This window comes from Sciurus vulgaris, assembly GCF_902686455.1.
Source record: "Sciurus vulgaris genome assembly, chromosome: 15".
Lineage (NCBI taxonomy): Eukaryota > Metazoa > Chordata > Mammalia > Rodentia > Sciuridae > Sciurus > Sciurus vulgaris.
This window is the reverse complement of record NC_136476.1, coordinates 23905778-23925029: the sequence shown is the minus strand read 5'-3', so window position 1 is coordinate 23925029 and position 19252 is coordinate 23905778. Positions and strand designations below refer to the sequence as shown.

Below are 19252 nucleotides of genomic sequence, written 5' to 3'. Positions count from 1 at the left end.
TACGACTAAGAGAGGAGCACGTGGGAGGCCCCGGACTCAAATACACTCAGCACTTAGAACAGCCTGAGGTTGGCTGTCACAACTTAAGTCGGATCCTTCTTGCAGCAAGCCAGGAACCACTTTAAAATACACTAACATTCTGCATTGAAAACTACAAAGAGCTTCAGGATGACCCAGAATGTCCCATCATTTCCAGATGCAGCTGTGCCCACCTTCTCCTCTGGGAGCATCATTTGCTCCCAGGATGAAGACCAGCTGCCTAGATGGCAAACAATGAGTCCAACATCAGCCTACCACTCTCTCACAGCCATGATGACAAGGCTCTCAGGAAATCACCATGTATCAATGCTGGTCTGGTTCATTAGCTTTCATCTTTAACTTGGTCTTTGATTTCTATAAACCTATCTACCTTCATCATTTGAATCTATCACTTCCCAAATTGTAGTAGAGAAATTATTAAAAAATTAATGAATCTGAACATTTTTGGATGCAAGGTTCTTTAGAGGGTTGGGAAATGGAGAGGAAATACAAAGGCACAATATCCTGAGCCACTGGAAACTCAAATCTCAGAACAGCTAGGATGTTCTGAAACAGGTGCTGACCCAAGGCCTATGCTCAGGGCTTAGCGTCAGGCTATCTGTCAGATATGGGTCAAATATGACAAGGAATTAAAGCAGTCCTACACCCAGACAGCCCAACAAAATGACAGCTTCTGCTTGTTTGAGTAAAGCAGTGCTATCACTTGGCCTCTGTTAAATGTCAAACACTGAAAAATTCTTCTACTCAAATGTCTTAGATGTGGTGGACAAAAGTACAAAAAGGCTTAGCTTGCCTACTGACATTCCCATTAACTATTAGTCACTTCTAAAGAACAAGATAGGGTCAGCTCTGACTAAAGAACAGGGAAGCTCTGACTAAGCCCCAGTACTTCCTGTAGCTCTGAAGCAGGTAGGGAACAATGGAGATACAGGTTGGACCTGGGGTGCTGCATGTCCATTTACCATGGCCTGGCTTACCCACCCACATGTACATCCACAGGATTCCAGGAGCATCAACCAAAAAGCAATGGAATCCTACATTCTCTCCTCACACACTTGACCAAAACATCAATAAATCTACTCTTCAGTCTATCCTGTTCCCCACCTCAAGTACTACCACAACTCTGAAAATTGTTTCCCTAATGCTTCAGTTTCTCCACCTACCTTTGATTTTATCAATTGCTTCAAATCTTTTGGACTCCATCCTACCTCCTTCCTTTCCCCTTCTTTCGAACACTGGACTCTTTTGCCTTGTGACCACAGAACTAACTGTCAGTGTTGGCCTCATCTGGGAGCCTCCCAACCTGAAGCGCAAGACAGAAATGGCCACCAAGCAGTGAGAAAGGACAGGAACCGTGATTTTTTTAAATTGCATTTGTGATTAGACAACCTTTACCACTTTTATCAGAAAATATTTTTTAAAATAAAAAACGAAACCATTGAGGTTTAGTTGCCCTCATTTGAATTTCAGCAGATCCTCTTTTTGTTCTTTCCCAGTCAGCATGTTATGGTGCAATACCCTAGCTTCCTCCTACCTCTTACCAAGGGTTTTGATAAGTATAGTAAAATAATCATGATATGATGAAAGGAGATTTGTTGTCTCTGTTGAAAGACAGAAGCAGGGCCTATAGATGACAGAGGACTAGCACAGTGATTCTGTCACTGACATTGAACAAATCCACAGGTATATTTGCCTACAAAACTTACTGGTGCCATTGAACAACTACTGCCATAACTCAGAGCACTGTCTCAGTCAGCAGAGAGGGGCAGACAGGCCAAGACAGAAAACCAAGCCCCCAAATGCTGGAATCTCTCTCATCAAACTACCCCAGGTCAGTAGCTAGACCAACGAGGAACAAAGCAGGGAACACAAAAGAGATTGTAGGAAATGAATGATTTCCAAGATGTACCATAAATCAGCAAAAGATAACTTCTGCCTAAGGAAAAGTACTGCTTCTCTTGAGAATCTGAATAGGGGATGGAAGGAAGCTATTTAAAAAATATTAAATTTCTCCTCTTCAAAGTAATACCATCACTGCTTCCACCCAATGTTATAATTCCAGAAGTAGGTATGCCAGATGGAGGGCTGGTCCCCCACCACACTATCAGGTTTGTAGATAGAAGCACATATCTTCTCTACTGTTTAGGATGATCTGTCTGGCCTGGACCTGCCACGCTGAATTGACCAGCAGTACCATCTCCAGAGCTTGTGCCAAAGGACAGAAGGTTCCTATCAGATAATAGACATGTCCAAGCAATGTGGCTACTTCATTCTATATCTGAGTTTTGTATGGGCAGCTCTGAGTTAAAACATCAATGTGGTAGGCAGAATTCTAAGATGGTGATCCGTGATTTCCAACCCCTGGTTATTCAAACCATAATTTAGACACTGCTGTGATCAGCTGATGTCAAGATAGGAAGATTATCCAGGGTAGACTATTGTGCTATGAGTCATTTGAAAGCAATATTTTTTTCAGTAGGCACCACAAGAGGAAGTCATATTCAAGTTGAGCATGGTGGCACAGGCCTGTAATCTCAGTGATGCAGGCAGGAGGATTACAAGTGTGATCAGCAACCAGTATCAGCAACTTAGACCCTGTTTCAAAATAATATAAAAAGAGCTTTGGGAAGTGGATCAGTGGTAGAACATCCCTGGATTCAATCACTGATGACAAACACACACACAAAAAAAGAAAAAGAAACAGGGAAAAAAAGGAGCAAAGTATGTGAAGGACATAATCCATCATTGCTGGCTTGAAGATGAAGAGAGTCAAGTGAATAGAAATGTGAGGAGTTTCTATATGTTGAGAGTTATATTCAGCAGACAGCCAGTAAGGAAGTAGAGACTTCAGCCTATATCCTGAATTCTGTCGACAATCTAAATGAGCTGGAAGAATATTCTTTCCAGGAGTCTTCAAATGAGAGTCGGGCCCAGCTGATACCTTAACGTCAGCCTTGTGAGACCCGATGCAGAAAATTCACCCAAGCCTACCCAGGTTTCTACACTATAGAACTGTGAGATGATAAATGGACGTCACTGTAAGCTGCTAAGTCTGAGTTCATTTGTTATGCACCAACAGAACATCAATATGATGTTTAAAGCTCTCAGTAGAGAGCCTCTACTCAAAGTGTCCTGGCCTTCCCCAAGCTTAGCACTCTAACTCCACATCTCCCACACCGGACACTCACCAGAACACAGCCTTTTGTTGGCTGTCTCACTAACAAGAAAGGAAAAAACAAAACAAAAACAAAAAACAAAAAACAAGGGTACCAAGAAAGATTGGTGCGGCCTTACTTAAGGCCCACCTCATGTGGAGAATATCATTAGATCTTTCCTCTACTACCAACCAAAACTCCATATATACCAAACATGAAATCTACTAGTTAGCGGGGGCAATCCACCATGAGTCCAGAGTATTTCTGCACATGGTTATTGGGAAGCCTTTTCCAAATCCTTTCTTAGAACTGTGTTTGCAGCAAACAATCTTGAGGGATAAAGTAATGTCTCCAGGTGGAAAACAGAACAGTCTTGCTAAAAAAGAGGTGGAGTTCTCAGATCATGCACTGCATCTTGATAGGCCCCTCCATGTCCACTGTGGGTCTTGTGGGGACAGGTGCTATCAATATAAAAAAGAAGTTCATGCTGCTTCCTATGCTGAGTATGACAATTCTCTGTCTCTGATCCTGAACTTTCATGCCTTCTGCTAGCATTCATGAAATAGTAATGCACCTTATTAGCTTATGCACAGGTAAAATCCCAGACCCCGACTCCACTGTACTTAGAACTTTAAATCAGGAGATCTTATGTTTTTACATTATAAATATCAAAGAAACAAAATACCCTTTTTGAATTTACTTCTGGAGATAATAAAATTTATATCACAGTGCTGTTATAAGAATAAAATAAGCAATAGTATGGCATACTTGGTATATAAAAACATCTAAAAATCCAGTAACTGCCCACCCAAGCTACCCATTCCTCACATGCACCATGAACCAGATGAGGAACAGTGTGTGTCTATGATAGCAATTCATTCATAAGACAAGAGATAAAATATACCAATTTCTAACATTTGCATGATACTGCAGGGCACACAAAGAGCTCCCACACACATTGTTGCATTTAATCCCTATAAAAGATATTGAGGTCAAAGAGGTAGGTCCTTGCAGAAAGAAAGATAATAGACTCCACAGTCTGGAAGACAGCTGCAACACAGAAGTCCATGAATGTGAGATGAAAGCACAGAATGCTTCTGTGATATTGTTTTAGAAGCATGACCATGTCTTGAGGGCACTCTTCCTCCAGGTCAGCCAGGGGTGCTGTACTGTGATTAGGCCTCCAAGGAATGTCAATGCCACTGGAGAAATAACTGGAATCCACATGGCGGAGAGATGCCTTTTATTTGCATATGGATATTTTAGTAGTAAAATGAGGGAAATCCTTAATATAAGTGGCTATCCTGTCCTGGATCAATACGTCTGGACTTGGTCCCTTTGGTGTCCTTGGCAGCTTCTGTAGGCAATGGGGCTTTATCCTGTGACAGTATCACTTGAGGGTCTTGCTAAGGTTGGAGAAGCCAATGCCCACACAGGTCATCAGCACTTTATCCCCACCCTTAAGTTCTTCACCACATGACTTGGTTTCAATTTTAAACATAATCTGGAAAAAGCTCTTCAAGTGCCGCAAAAATTCTATCCTAAAAACAAACAGAAAAGGAATAAAAAGGGATTTATTTTTCTTTTTTAAATTTCTCCTCCCACTTCCCCTACCTAGAATTTCAACTTTTAATTTTCCAGATCAAGAAGACTGAAATTAAACAGCTTGCAGAGATGCAAACAAGTTTAATTGAAAGAAAAAATAAAAAATAAGGTTAATCCATGACATCCATACACATAGACCATTTAGTCCTCCACACTTGTTAGAGAGTGAACATATGGCAATAATTCTGAGTAGTCCATGCAGACAGAAATATGTATTTCCATGATTCACAGCATGCATCATGACACTAAAAACAAGCAGAATGACTGTTTCTGTCACTTTTAGATAAATTCTCCCTCATTTCTCAGTAATTCCCCTCTGTCTACTCAACAAATATTTAATGAATGCCTAGTATATGCAAGCATTGTTCTTGTTGCTGGGGAAGGTTGTGGCCACCTGAAAAGATGAAAATAAAAATTCTTCCCTCATGAAGATTTCAATCTGTAGTACAGATAAGATAAATAAGTTTAATATTTTTGCTAAGTACTATGGTAATTTACATAATGCAAACAACAATGATGGGGAAGTTGTAGGTATAACTGTATTTATGCAAAATTGACAGAAGGCAATATTTAATAACATAGTCAGGGAAGAGTTCACAGTACAACATGGCAAATAATATTCAGGGGGCTGCTTTTTAGAATCTCCCTTGACACGGAGTGCTAACAGCATCCCAAGATGACTTCAGGAATAGCAATTCTGTAGGGAGACAGCAGTGTGGGCATACCGGCTTCTAAAGGGATGTCCTAGCAGACTCAGTATCACCTCATCCAGCTTGACCACAAGACAGCTGAAGAGGTCACTAAACCTATGTCTGAACAACTTGCAACCAAAAGAGAGGAGTTATCCATGTGGAAGAGACCTGAGTCACAGTCACAGACAGAGGCAAAAACTTGCCTTACCTCCTACCAGGTCCTGCGCTCCCCAGTGCATAGGGGCCAGAAAGCTATTGTTAGTAAGCATCCCTGGCAATTCTTATCAGGCAAGTTTGGGTAACACTGTTTTGGGTAAGAACCATGGCCTATACTTCTTCAACGAAGTATTAAAAAAAAAAAAAAAAAAAAAAAAAAAACCTGTATTATAATGCTGACTTCCTATCAACTCCCCAAACTCCATGCCCCATCCAGATAATTCTCAACCTTAACTGTACATGAAATCACTTCAGGGGCTATAAAAATGCTGATCCTTAGACATGTAAACCAGTGGAATAGAAATGAGTCAAGAAACAACTCACCCATTTAAGGCCAATATGATAATTCGACTGAGAAAGAATGATCTCTTTCAACAAATGCTATGAAAACAACCAGACACAAGCAAAAGAATGAAGTTTGACCCTTCCTCATATCACACACAAAAATTAACTCAAATGGATCAAAGACCTAGCTTTAATAGCTAAAACCATAAAAATTGCAGGAAAAAAAACAGGGATCTTCATTACTTTTTGCTAAGCAATAGTTTCTTAAGTATAATACCAAAAGCATAGCAATAAGAGAAGAAAATAGAAGAAATGAATTTCATTGAAATTAAATCTTCTGTGCACCAAAGGACAGTATCAAGAAAGTAGAAAAATAACCCACAGGATCAAAGAAAATATCTGCAAGACCTATGCCTGATAAGGGTATGGTACTCAAAATACAAAAAGAACTTTTTCAACTCAACAGTAATTTTGTCAAAATATTAACTAAAAGCTGGACAAAAGATCTAAATAGATATTTTCTTAAAGAAGATAGCACAGCGTTTTTCTTTTTGGGGTGATGAAAATGTCCTAGAATTAGATTGTGATTGTGGTTACACAACTCTGAATCTGCTAAAAAACATTAATTATACACTTTAAGTGTAAACTGCATTATATGTATATTTCCATAAATCTGTTAATAAATAAGTACATATTTATGAAATTTTAAAAAATACTGATCCTGGTTCTCCACCCTACTCAGTCTATACCAAACTAAATATAAAGTCTACGGCAATAAATTTTCCTCCCTCTCCCTGTGCCTCTAATCTAGCCAAAGGAGAGAAAAGGCAGCAGGGAGAAAAGAAGGCCTGACAACTCCTCACCCTGTCTGGCATGACCAGCATGTCAGGGGCAATGAGACAAACCAGCAACTACTCTGAACACCAGAGCTCAGGTCCTTGTACAGGCCCACAGAATGATCTCCACTTCTTTGTGTTCTCTTCCACCTAGTAATGTACAACCTCACCTTCATCTTTAAAATAGCATCCCATTTATCAACTCTTCTACAAAGCATTCCTTACTCAACAATGCCTATCCTGTAGGATTTTCCCTCTTTTCTAAGGTTTTCGCAGCGTTCTGTTTCTGGTGTCCAATTAAATGCTTATATACAGTTCTCTTGATAACTGTCCCCTCTTCCCTTTGTAAATTATATAAGTGTCAATGACCTACTCTATAGATGCAATCCATTATACCTGCTAGGCACTAACTAAGTCCTCAATAAAGAAGCACTGAGTAGAATTTAGGAGTTATGGGTGATTTTGAGAAATGACTTCAACATTTTTGGCAATTAAAGAAAGCCAGTTCTCCTCCTGCTGGATTTGCTGTCTTACTAACCAACTGAAATTTTTCCCCCCTCTCCATTTAATCCCATCGCCTCCCCCACTCTGTCCTAGGGAAAAAAAAAAACAAACACATCAAACCCCTTAGATAAACAGGCCACATCTGTGGGCTAGGCTTCCAGCTGGCAGCGACACAGAAAAAGCCAGTCGTCTCACCCACTCATCTGTATTCCAAGGAGAAAACAGCTTGTTCTCTCTTTCACTGCTGCTGTGGACTAACACAGGCCTGGGGCTCTCTCTGCTTCCAGGGCCTCACCCAGCCTTCTTCACTCTGAATCACTCAACTGTGCTTGAACACCCAGACACCCTCCCCAGCTGGCTGGCAGAAACCGTGAGGGGCCTCAGCTTGCTTCATCTCTTGGAGGAGGATGGGAGAAACAGGCTTGAGTATGCAGGCCTATGTATTTGCAGCTCTGGGGTGTTTGTAGCCTTTGGAACAGTTAGAGAAAGCAAAGTTGGTTTGACTTTTTATATAATGTTCTGCCAACCCCTCTGCCTGTCTGAGGAAGGCTATAGAAGAAACTGCATTAAGGTACATTTCAGAATGTCTTTCCCCCACCTCCAGTCCATTCTCCCTAAGTCTCCAGTAGCTGGAATATTAAAGGGCAAAAATGCTTAGAAGCTGAGAAATGACCAGGGATGATAGTAAAGTCCAACAAACAACCTTCTTAGGAAAATGGAGACTGACAGAAGAACAAATTCACCCAGATCTGCATGTAGATGAACAAAGGCTGGACCAGTGTTGCCCCCAAAACTCTTCTCCACAGCCCCAGGTTGCCTCCCCAATCACAACACTTCTTTCCCATAGCTCTCCACGGCACATACTGCAGATTCACACTTCCTCAATACAACCACATGCCAGGACAAAAGGACCCACAACACAATGAAGACAACACTGACCTTCATCTGACAAACACTTGCACAGTGCAACTGGCAGTTTTTCAGATGAGCCATTTTAGGCAACTGAAGCTCTATGAAACTCCTGGGTGAAAGATTTTACTCCTGACTTAGAGAACTACATCTGGAAAGAGGGTTTTATTTTTTTTTAGAAGTGATTTATTTTCAGAAAATAAAAAATGGACTTCTCTGTGAAACTTCCAATCCATCTGACAAGCAGGTTTCAGAGAATTCTGGAGCACAGACATAAATTTTCACATATTTTCAAAAGGTAGGTTGTTCCCATTGCCACTGCCACTGCTAGTCACCAGGTAAAGGCCATCATGCTCATGGCCATTAGCCCATCAAATCCCAATTACCCAAGACTTGCCAGGTCCTGCCACTTAGATACAGCCCCTCTCACCAGGACCCCTTCTGAAGCATGTTAGTGCAGGGAAAGCAATCATGGGCTCATCTTTCTCTTTGGCAGCTCCACAGACACAAACCATGACAGGAGGTCCTGTCTCCTGCTCCACCAAGCCACCCAGTGTCCATCCTATTTAGATATGGGACAGACAGAGGTGGGGTTAGCTACAACGCAGGTATGTAAGGAATTACTCAAGAGATTAAGAATAATAATCTGGGAGTAGGAAAAGAAATCTGCTATAGTCATTACATGGCAGCTTTTAAATATATTGGTGGTATTTTCTGCCAATAACAGTTTTTCTGAAGCTTATCGAATATCGACTCTTAAGAATGAAATTATTACTTCAGGAAACCGAACCAGGCAGGCTGCACTTTCTGGACTCAGACAGAGTTCCAGGCAGAGTTTAGCCAGGAGCAGGTCATGATGTCTCTTTTTTCATTTGAAAAGTAAGGGTATCACTTGCTTTTACTACATGCCAAATATGTTCTGAGCTCAAACATAACAAGGGTGATGGAGCACTGCAACATTTGTAAAGTACTTCATAAATGTAAGGGAAAGGGTATTGTGTGAGCTCCCGGAAGCAGCGAAGCTTCCCAATCTGTTGATCACTTGTGCTTCATTCTGGGTGGGCCAAGAAGCCTGATAGAGAGTTTAAAAAGGATGAGGGGCTTGAGTTCCCTAGCACTTCCACAAGTAAGGGCAAGAAGTTATCTGTTAAAGTTAAGAAAAAACTAAGTGGCATGATCTATTTTAGACTTCCAACTAAAGATAGGAAGAGATCATTTTACAGCAGAATTTGAAACAAGGACTCTCATGGCATCCAGCCTCAGGCAAAGAGCTGGGAGTCCAATGATGGACAGAATCCCAGCTCTTATATAAGAGCACAGGGGTTAAAGAAAGCAGAAACTCCAGATAGAGCTGTTCTGATCTGAACTCCACTTCCTGGCTGTGTGACCCTGGCACATGACATGATCTCTGTGTACCTCAATCCCATGGCCTGTAAAATGGAGCATACAGCAGCAGTACCTGGTTCCCCCCCCCCCACCCCCATAGGATTACGCTGAGAACTAAGTGAGTTAAAGCACTTAAAACATTATTTGAAGGTTGGGGATTTAAGTGGTACAACGCTTGTCTAGAATGCACAACCTTGGGTTCAATCGCCAGGACCACAAAGGAGAAAAAAAATAAAAATAAAAAAATAAAAACCAGTATCTGGCTCCCAGTAAATACTGGTTTTTGAAAAAAATAAACATCTACTTTATAGAATTTGTGGGAATAGCAAATAAGATACACACAGTTTGCTTAGTAAGACGACTGGAGGAAGTTAGTCATAAGTTTAAAAACCAATGGATATAGATTTGTAGATAGATGAGTAGACAATTTGCTGCTGACTTCAGTCCTGAGATTGCCCAAAGCAAGTTAACCGCCAGTGTTCAAAGTAGCCTGACCAGGAGAATGGACTAGGGCAAGGTGAGGCGGTACCCAGGCAAGAACCTTGGCAGCAGCACTGACTGATCTCCTCGAGGGTGAGCACAAGCTACCTGACCTCACTTAGGCCTCACTCCATTTCGGCGAGCCCAGGATTTCAGAACGATTCACCTTACCTACAGATGAGACAAGGCTTAGAGATGCTAAACATCACACCAATGGTCCCCCAGCAGTTCTGTGGCAGAGCCAAAACTTGTGGCTGGACTCCAAGGCCTGTGCATAGGCATTCACAAAGAGCTCTGGTAACCTCAGTCTCCTATCACAATTTGTGAAAGTACTAATTAAGATGCTTTTTGATATGTATTTTTCTTACAGTTGATTCAGTTTTTAAATAAAGTATAAATCCTCTCATAAACAACAAAATGAAACGTTTTAAGCAGAGTAGAACCAGTATTACCAATTTTAAACCACCTAAAAAAAAAAAAAAAAAAAAAAAAAATTAACATCAATAGATTCTCCATATACCAGTGTGTAATCCAGTACTATTTTACTCTGATGGAAAATAACCTCTCTAGTCTTCTTTGAGAATTTCATATTCATTTCTTACTTTCTGGACCAATACAAAAAACCACCAACAGCAACCTCTCAAAGCAAGAGAGTGAGAAAACAGGAGAAGCACAGATATTTTACTTTCCTGAAAGCAGCACTGAAAGAAAAAGCAACCTTTTTAATTCCAGTGTTCTATAAATACACATTTTAAAAAACTACTTAAACAAATCAAACTGCCAGAAGAAATACATTTTTTAAACTACTGAGAATCTTGCTTTTGTCCTTCTTTAGAAATGTGAGGTTCCCCAAAACTGACTACTATAATTTTAACTGAACATAAAAATCTAAGTGAAACAGGGCACACCTGTAATCCCAGCTACTCAGGAGGCAGAGTCAAGTTCAAGGCCAGCCTGGGTAACTTAGGGAGACTCTGCCTCAAAATAAAAAAAAAAAAGGCCGGTCATGTAGCCCAGTGGAAAAACACCCCTGGGTTCAATCTCCTGTACTGCAAAAGAGAAAAAAATGAATGTATGAATGAATGAATGAATGAATGAGAGAGATACTTTGGTCTCCAAAACACTTGAATCCAACTAGAATAAACTGTTCACCCTACCATGATGGTACTGACAATGGATTCCCGCATTGGTGCTGACAATGGATCCTGCCCCATTTTACCCTTGACTGTCCTCATAAATAGTATGTTAACTATGCCAATAAGGTTCTACCTTTACCCTCATCACTTTGGGCCACAATGATTAAGGACAAAAAGGGTCCCAAACACAAACAGAGTTTTCTTGAAAGTAAACTCCCTTTCTGTCTCTGTGCTAGCTTATCAAAGAGAAGAGAGGCTGCCGTTCCCACCTTATAACAGGCTCTCTGCATGAAGCCCTAAGAGGCAGGTAAACCAGAGAAAGAAGAATGTGTCAAAAAAAAAAAAAAAAAAAGTGTCCAAGTCCCAGCACAGGTCTCAAAACACATAATCTTACAATCTGTCATACTCCTTTCAGAGCACACCACTGTTTTCCTGGGATATGCAGTAATTTTAGGCAAGGTTTTTGGAAGAAAAGACACTGCAATTAATGTTTGGTGAAGGATGTTCTGAGAAGGACACAGAAACCTTTAAAAATGTCCAGTCACATCGTGGCCATCTCCAATGGTCTTAAAAAGATTGTTCAAACTCTAGAGCCAAATTGAAAAAATCTCCAAAAGCAGGAAAAAAAAAGTCAAGAAAAAGATAAGTAAAAACATATATTTTCCATTTTCACATAATGTTCTGCTAAAGCCCATGCACCAGGACCACACACATTTTGAGACAGAACTCTTTGCTGTGTGAGCTATGAGGTCTTCTGCTGTCCCCAAAGCAGAGTCTGGGAAAGCAACAGCAAAGACACTGTCTAAAAATCTGATGGGGCATAACTGTGTTATTGCCCCACTTCTAGCAAAATTTCGATGGAAAGTGAATCTCTGCATTTAGGGTGCCGTACTTACTCCCAGCCTTCACCTCCTCTTCAAATGCTTCACTACATCTATTTTAGTAATGTTGAGTACTGATGTTAGTTTAGCATGCCATTTAGGATTACTCAATTTCAGGTTTCCTGTGCCATGAAATACTTTACACAAGTAATCAGGAGACAGTATGCTGCTCACCAGTTCCCTCTTTTTAGTCATCCACCACTGCTAAAAGAATGCATTCTCTCCATTTCCTTAATCCAAAAAGACCTCCCATCACTAACTCATAAAATAAAAATAAAATAAAGCCTCCAAAAACATCTCAACCTCCTGGCTGTCGTGCCCTGAAGCCGGCTCACTGCTGCCCTGCCCTGTCACAGTTCTCGCCTTTTCTCAACGTGATGGCACCACCATTCTTCAGTTATCACAGTACTGTACCTTTCAGATATACAGCATCGGTACCATGATAACCGAAAAAGGACAGTTCAGTCTCATATCTAGCTGAGTATTCCTCCCTCCCAATGTAACACCCACAGATGGCTATATAATCATCTTGAAGTACAGTACACATATGGACTCATGTACATGAGTATGCTAACTGGAGTCAGTCCTCCAATAGGATGTTTTCAGCAATCTCACTATCGATGGAAAATGCTTCTGGCACTGTGCTCTTTATAATTAGTCTTCTGGCTAGCGTCTCTTTTTGTTTGCTTTCATACCTTAGGAGTCAAATCTGCTAATCAATTGCCTTCGAACTCCCCACAACAATTTCCCTACTAGTCTAGTAACATTACTATGAACTTTGCCTTTCTTCATCATTTCCAATTAGCTAATACCCTATCATCTTGGAGAGGAAGACAGCCATTTGCTATGGCAAGTGAGACTGCTAGGAAAAGGGGAATTTTAAAAACTAAGAACAAAATCCAAACTATAGAGAACCAGAAGTTAACCTCCAAGATTGAAGCAAAATCTGAAGCACGGACAAAAGAACTGCCAAATAAATATCTTGTGACTTCTGTTACATGGAAATGATAAGTGGCAAAGAGGAGAGGAAGCAGCAATCCTTGAATGTAAAAATACACATCAGGTCAAGAATGACAACTGCCAGTTCATTTAAGGACCAATACGAGCAGGTGGTCATTCAATGGTCTATGCACAGCACAATCTTTGTCATTTCTACAATTAGAAAATTAAACTGGACAGAATAACGAAGTTGAAAGAAAACAACTTACGTGTAAGGAGAGAGTGGTCCTAGCAGAACTTTGGAAACATCCTGCTGTCCAAGGGTCATTAGCAGTAGAGCCAGACTTTGGTTGGTTGAGTCCACACATCCACCCTGTAAACACAAACACTTTAATGATTAATCATTGTACAAACCAGAAAATGGAAAGCAGCAAAAGAAAGGAGTGGGGGGAGAAAACCCAGAAACACACTCAGAATGTTAGAACCCACCAAATAGAAGACTATAGCATTCAAGCAATAATAAAAGAGAACACAGGTTTTATAAGTGCAAACCCTGTATCAACCAACCGGAAGAAGTTAAACTAACAATTTAGCAAAGCAATTACAAAGTTGAGACAATCAGAATGGATAGACATTCAAGTTTCCTGAAATCAATCTAGTGAAAAATGAAATTTTCCCTTGATAACTGAATAGTGGTGGGACATCACTTTATTAAGCATAAGCAAAAACGGCAAAATCAATTCAAAGAAATGTTCAGTTAATTTCAGAGCTAAGTGCATGATGTTTACATTTATTCAACTTGTCACAGAAAAACACAACCTGACATGAAAGGAGCTTTACCTTTAAAGGCTCCTACTACTACACTTATTCCAACACACGCAGAAACTGTTGGTCATGCTCTTCTCACTTCTTCCTGAGTACCATGAAACTGCAGAACTGTTAACATCACATCCCTCCATGCCTATTACCTATATATTATTTCCTTCCATTTTCTTTTCTTTTTCTTCCACATCAATAAGCAGAACAGGATTCTCTTCAAAAACTTCCTCCCAAGGCATAGCTGCTTTGTTAACCTTTCTTCTTTTTTTCATTTTCTCAACTACTTCAGTCGATTTCCTTCTAAGCATTATTGCTATTTAAATTTGTCTTAAAAATGTCTATTTCTGATCATTCTTTCAGGTTAAATTTAGTTACAACAATTTAAACCTATATTGTACACAGGACATGCAGGATGTCCCAGAATTTCTTGCCTATTTTGCACAGGTCACACTGAGAAGTATAGTTTCTGACTGTGGCATGTTGTTGTACCAGGCTAGACTCTGAATAGAACAGGTGGCCAGTCAGTACTGCTCATGGGGGACATTCCCCTTCTTTTTAATGCATGTAGGGTAGGAAATAGGTCAATTCTCAGGTGCAGACACTCATTCTCTGGCTGTCAGACTTCATTTAGTAACCCTGACAAGGATGTAGGAAATAAGGGGGTTTATCCTACTGCTAGTGTTAATTAAAATTCATTGCTCTCCCTAAATTACCTAATAAAGAATAGGGAACAATGTTTATCTCAGCACAATTTAGCACAAAAGTTCCTTTCCCAAACAAAACCAGAAATCTCACCAAGAAAATTAACTGTTTTATAGAACTTGCTCCCTTTCAGAAGAGGGCCTAAAATTAAACTGTTCTCTTGAGGATCTGCTTCCTATCACTATGCTGTTATTGCACCATTCTCAACTGATTCTTATTAGATACTGGACCAATATTTTAATGCAATAAATATGTTAGGGTCTGTTTGTAGGATTCCAAGGAGGGAATGGTGGGAGCTACCAGATGCCAAGGCATGGGGTGGGGTGCCACTTACCCAATACCAGAAGGGGGCTTTGAGAAGCAGGGACTTGAACTGTCCCTGGACAGATGAGTAGGCTTTGGAGAGGGAGAGCAAAACAATGAAAAATAATGAGCCAGGGTCCGTGTGGAACAGCTAGAACAACTGTAGGGAGAAGGTGGGATAGCCAGACTGAGGAAAGGTTTCCTAATTGGATCAAGAATACTAACTTTAAAAAAAAAAAAAGAATACTAACTTTATTTCAGGAACGTTAGAAGCCAGAGAAGGTCACTACACATTGGAGCAAAGAGATCAGATCAGTGTTTGAAGAGAGATTTAGACTACAAAGGAGGCTGGAGAGGATTTGGAAAGGACTTCTCTGGAAATAAGGAGGATCAATGTTCATGGATAATCCAGGTCTGAGATGAGGTGAGGTAGATGAGCAGGACAGGAAGGAAATTCCTGGAAATCTGGTACATAATCAAGGGGGCTTGACGATCAATGAAAAAGGAACTGGGTCAGAGACTTAAAACTTCGGTAAAAATAAGTAGCACCTTCAAAAGGGATGAATTTTTATTACTCAATCAAATCATGTTGCATCCCAGATCTGTAGAGAATTACTTATAAAAGCATGAAGTATATTATTTTACCAACTAAAGATTATAGTCACACAAAGAAGTTTTCTTAATGACTAAACCAAAATAAATTTGGTCCAAGAACAATAAAATGGTTTAATGAAGCTCTCAATTAGAGTAAAAGAAAAAACAAAACAAAACAAAACTAATCCAGATTGCTTGTTTTTCCTCTTGTGGACTGGTGGGCTGTGCTTTCACCCTCAGGTTCATAATCTGCTCCAGCTGTGCCTGTGGGCTCCCATGGAACTGCTTTGCAATGTGATGTTTTCAATTCTCCTAAGATCTACTAGAAATGAACAGAAGAGACCCCATGGTATGAGAGAGCACTGGTCAGCCACCACAGGATCAGGTAAAGGAAGCCTAAACAAGTCAACATTGAGCAACAATGTGGAGACACACATCACATGCATCTTTTTTCCTCTCACAATGTGTGGACAAAAATGTATAAATTAATAAGTAACTGGCAGATCAACCTCTTCATCACTGACTTTCAAACTTTTAGCTATTACCCATCTTTCAAAAATATTACCAAAGTTAGCATCAAGAAATGAACTAATTTAGCACCAAAATTCCTGCAGCAGACCTCACTGCATAAGACCTGTGACAGGATACTTCCACTTTGAGGAGGATTTTACCTCCTTCCTCCACTCTTGTCCCGCTGTGTGGCAAGTAGAGGGGCTGTAGCTACTCTCCACAGGATACACCTATAAGTGCTTTGTCTTCCATTTTTAATTAGGTCAACATTACATAAAGCTATTTAGGACTGGAAATTTTAATTAATTCTGAAACAGTTCATTTCCACTTATCCCACCTTGTGACCAATGAGATATTTTCATTGGCATGGATCAGAGAAGCAGACTGTGACTGTAAACTATCTTCCATTGTAAGGTCCTTCAAGGGAATAATACTGAGAATCCAGGCTTCTCTGCACCACAGAGATTAATAAACTCAACCTGTACCAAAAGGTAGGATTAAAAGAAAACCAAAACCACCAGTGTACCCACATAACTGCTTTTATTTCACTGAGTTCAGATGTGATTTTTGCTACTTAAAACAGGAGACCACAGAGATGACTAAGAACCAGAAAGAAACACATGAATTGTAATAGAATTTACAAACATGATACACCCTCCAACAGCCAAACCACATAGAGTACATCTCTTACTAGTGCCTAGCCCAAGAATGTGGAGCCTGTGTGTGTACAAAGCAAGAAAAGGCCATTCCCCAGAATCTGGTCTGCACTATGCACGTGGAGGGAAGGGTTTTGTCTTCTTGAAATAGAACCAAGCAAACTAGAGTACAACTGACCAAAATCATGGAACTAGGATTGTGACCCTCTTCTAACATAGTATGTGGCATCTTAGAAAATGTATTTTCAGACAACTGCATCTTATTCCTACTGCCATCATCTTCCCTTCCCTCATAACTTCTTCCTGACTTTAGGTCACCTCAGATATTTTGGGGAGTCAACAATAGTATACACAAGCTTGTGTGCACACTACATGCATGGACTGACACAGAAAGGTTGTTCACTAAGGCAGGTTGATCTGAGCTGTGTCTCATCAGCAGAAGTGCAAAGTGATAATCAGCTGAAGTGTGTCTTCAACAATGCATTGCCATTTCTCTGTCCCAGGTTCTCACGTCTTCCAAACCCCACCATGGTATGACACTGGCCTGCCTTCCTTAGGCATTCGTCTATGCTCTAGAATACACCATAAAATCTAACCTGTTGGCATTAATTTATACTGAATCAGCAGTCACATGCAAAGCCAAATATCCAGCTGTTCTTGAAAAACCTGAATGCAATGAGTCCCCATTCCCACATGGCAACGACTAAAGGAGATGAGAAAAATAACCTGTCTGGTCAGGGCAGCATACTAGTCACTGCCATCCTACCTTACCTGCTTCATCTTTTTAACCTTCACTCTTCTTTTACCTATTCTAGTTCTTTCCTCTGCCCCCAATAAAAGTTCCTTACTCTTCATCCCAACCTAATGGTTGTGATCTCTGCTCAGACTAGTTCAACTAATCCGTTAAACTAGTTAATGCTAAACTGCTTGATCAGTAGGTGCAGGTTAAGTCCTGGGCTTAAGCCCTTAGAGAAGACAGAATGAAAGACACCAAACTGCTTTTCCCTGATTACTCTTCTCCCAACACCCAAAGAGGCTGAGGACATACCCTGTAGATTTCTTCGAGCAGAAGCCTGGCACAATTCCTGCCAAGGTCCTCTGGAAGCACAGCTGCTCCCTGGCCCTGTGGGTTGGAGGCCAGCTCAGCACTGAGAAAGGTGCCATTGGTGGTCTCAGCAACCAGTGACAACCCAAAGCCTGGAGACCTGGGGATTCAAAGACATAGACACCAAATTGGTAAAGGCACACGCACCAGCAAGTAGAGAAGAGAAACATCTTTTGGATGGCACTGTGTCCTAAGGCTTCCTTCTGTTGGCATGAAGCCTTATTAAAGTGCCTGTAACTTAAAACTGGAAATACTGAAGACATAGTGAGGTCAAACAAGGCAGAACCGAGGGAGGTACAAGTTTGTATTGCTTTTCCTCTTACCCCTCCACTCCCTGACCTTCTGTCTCCCCTCCTTAGCTGCAAAGGCTCTTATTTTGAGAGTCTGTAACAAACAACAGTACCTGGTAACATTAAGGGCGATCAGGTATTGAGTATCTACTTTTGACCAATTATGGAGATAGGGGTTAGGGGTTTGCAACATCACAAATCCTGCAGAGGAGCTATTATTTTCATTTTACAAATAAGGAAATGTTGAGGTAAGCAGGCTTAACCAATTCCACATAACTATACAGTGACTGAAATGAGTTCCAAATGCCAGTCTTACTGACCCAAAACCCTACAGAAGTTCTCCACCACAGCACTCTCTTCAACTTGTCACCAGCAACCCAGGAGGTATATGGGCCCTGGAGACCACTGATCAAAACTCTCCTTGGAGAAATATCAGGCATTTTCCCCAAAATGAAAAATATGACACAAACCAGACAAGGCACACCTTTACATTTTTGTTCCCATGGGTTAGTGCTAAACTCAGAATTCAACTGATAAAATCGAAGAGCTTGCACTATGTTCCTTCCCGCCATGTTTCTACCACCTAACAGTCAGAAACTAACATAGCACCCTGCTTGTGCAGGACCACAGCTGACTCACTCACTCAGGTGTCCAACAAGTATCTGAAGGAAAGCACCCACGAGCCAGGAACTGGGGGTACTGTGGTAAACCTAAGAGTGGCAACCAGGTTAAACAAACACACACATGCGCACACACACACACAAAGCCAATGAAAATGACAGTCCATAAACAATGAAGAAAAAAAAAAGCACCTCTCCTCAAAATTTTAAGATTTGGTACCTCAAATCTACTTCGCCTTTTAAGTAAAAGTGTCATCAAGAAAGATACAACAGCTCTTCCGGCAGCATAGTCAACATGTGAACTGCAATCACAACAAATGACCTGCTTTCTTCAACACAACTCAACACTGCTCATGAAATACCTTCTGTGTGTCCAGCAGAAAACTAGCCAAAATATTTGCTTGAGAAAAACTACGATATTAATGAGGCTTTAAGTACACTATATGAGATCAACACATGGAAGAACTATACTGGTCAGTCCTTAACTTTTTTGAAAACTTAAATTGTCAACCGGACATGGTGGTGCATGCCTATAATCCTGGGTACTTGGTAGGAGGATCACAAAGTCAAGTCCCGCAGGGGTAATTTGC

The 19252-nt window shown here is 40.7% G+C and overlaps 1 protein-coding gene across 7 annotated transcripts in view; it reads right to left on the bottom strand.

The window, feature by feature from the left end:
• Window positions 1–19252, bottom strand: part of RCL1 (RNA terminal phosphate cyclase like 1) — a 156695-nt gene that overhangs the window by 100419 nt on the left and 37024 nt on the right. For 5 of the 7 annotated variants that reach the window (XM_079113079.1, XM_079113081.1, XM_079113082.1 and 2 more), the window contains exons 7-8: window positions 17696–17852; window positions 13333–13436 (exon numbers count right to left, since the gene is read on the bottom strand). In XM_079113079.1, the coding sequence (XP_078969205.1) occupies window positions 13333–13436; window positions 17696–17852 (261 nt within the window). Of the gene's footprint in view, window positions 1–4049; window positions 4736–13332; window positions 13437–14313; window positions 14383–17695; window positions 17853–19252 lie in introns of those variants that run through there. The other 2 variants (XR_013759610.1, XM_079113080.1) reach the window with 2 other exon arrangements.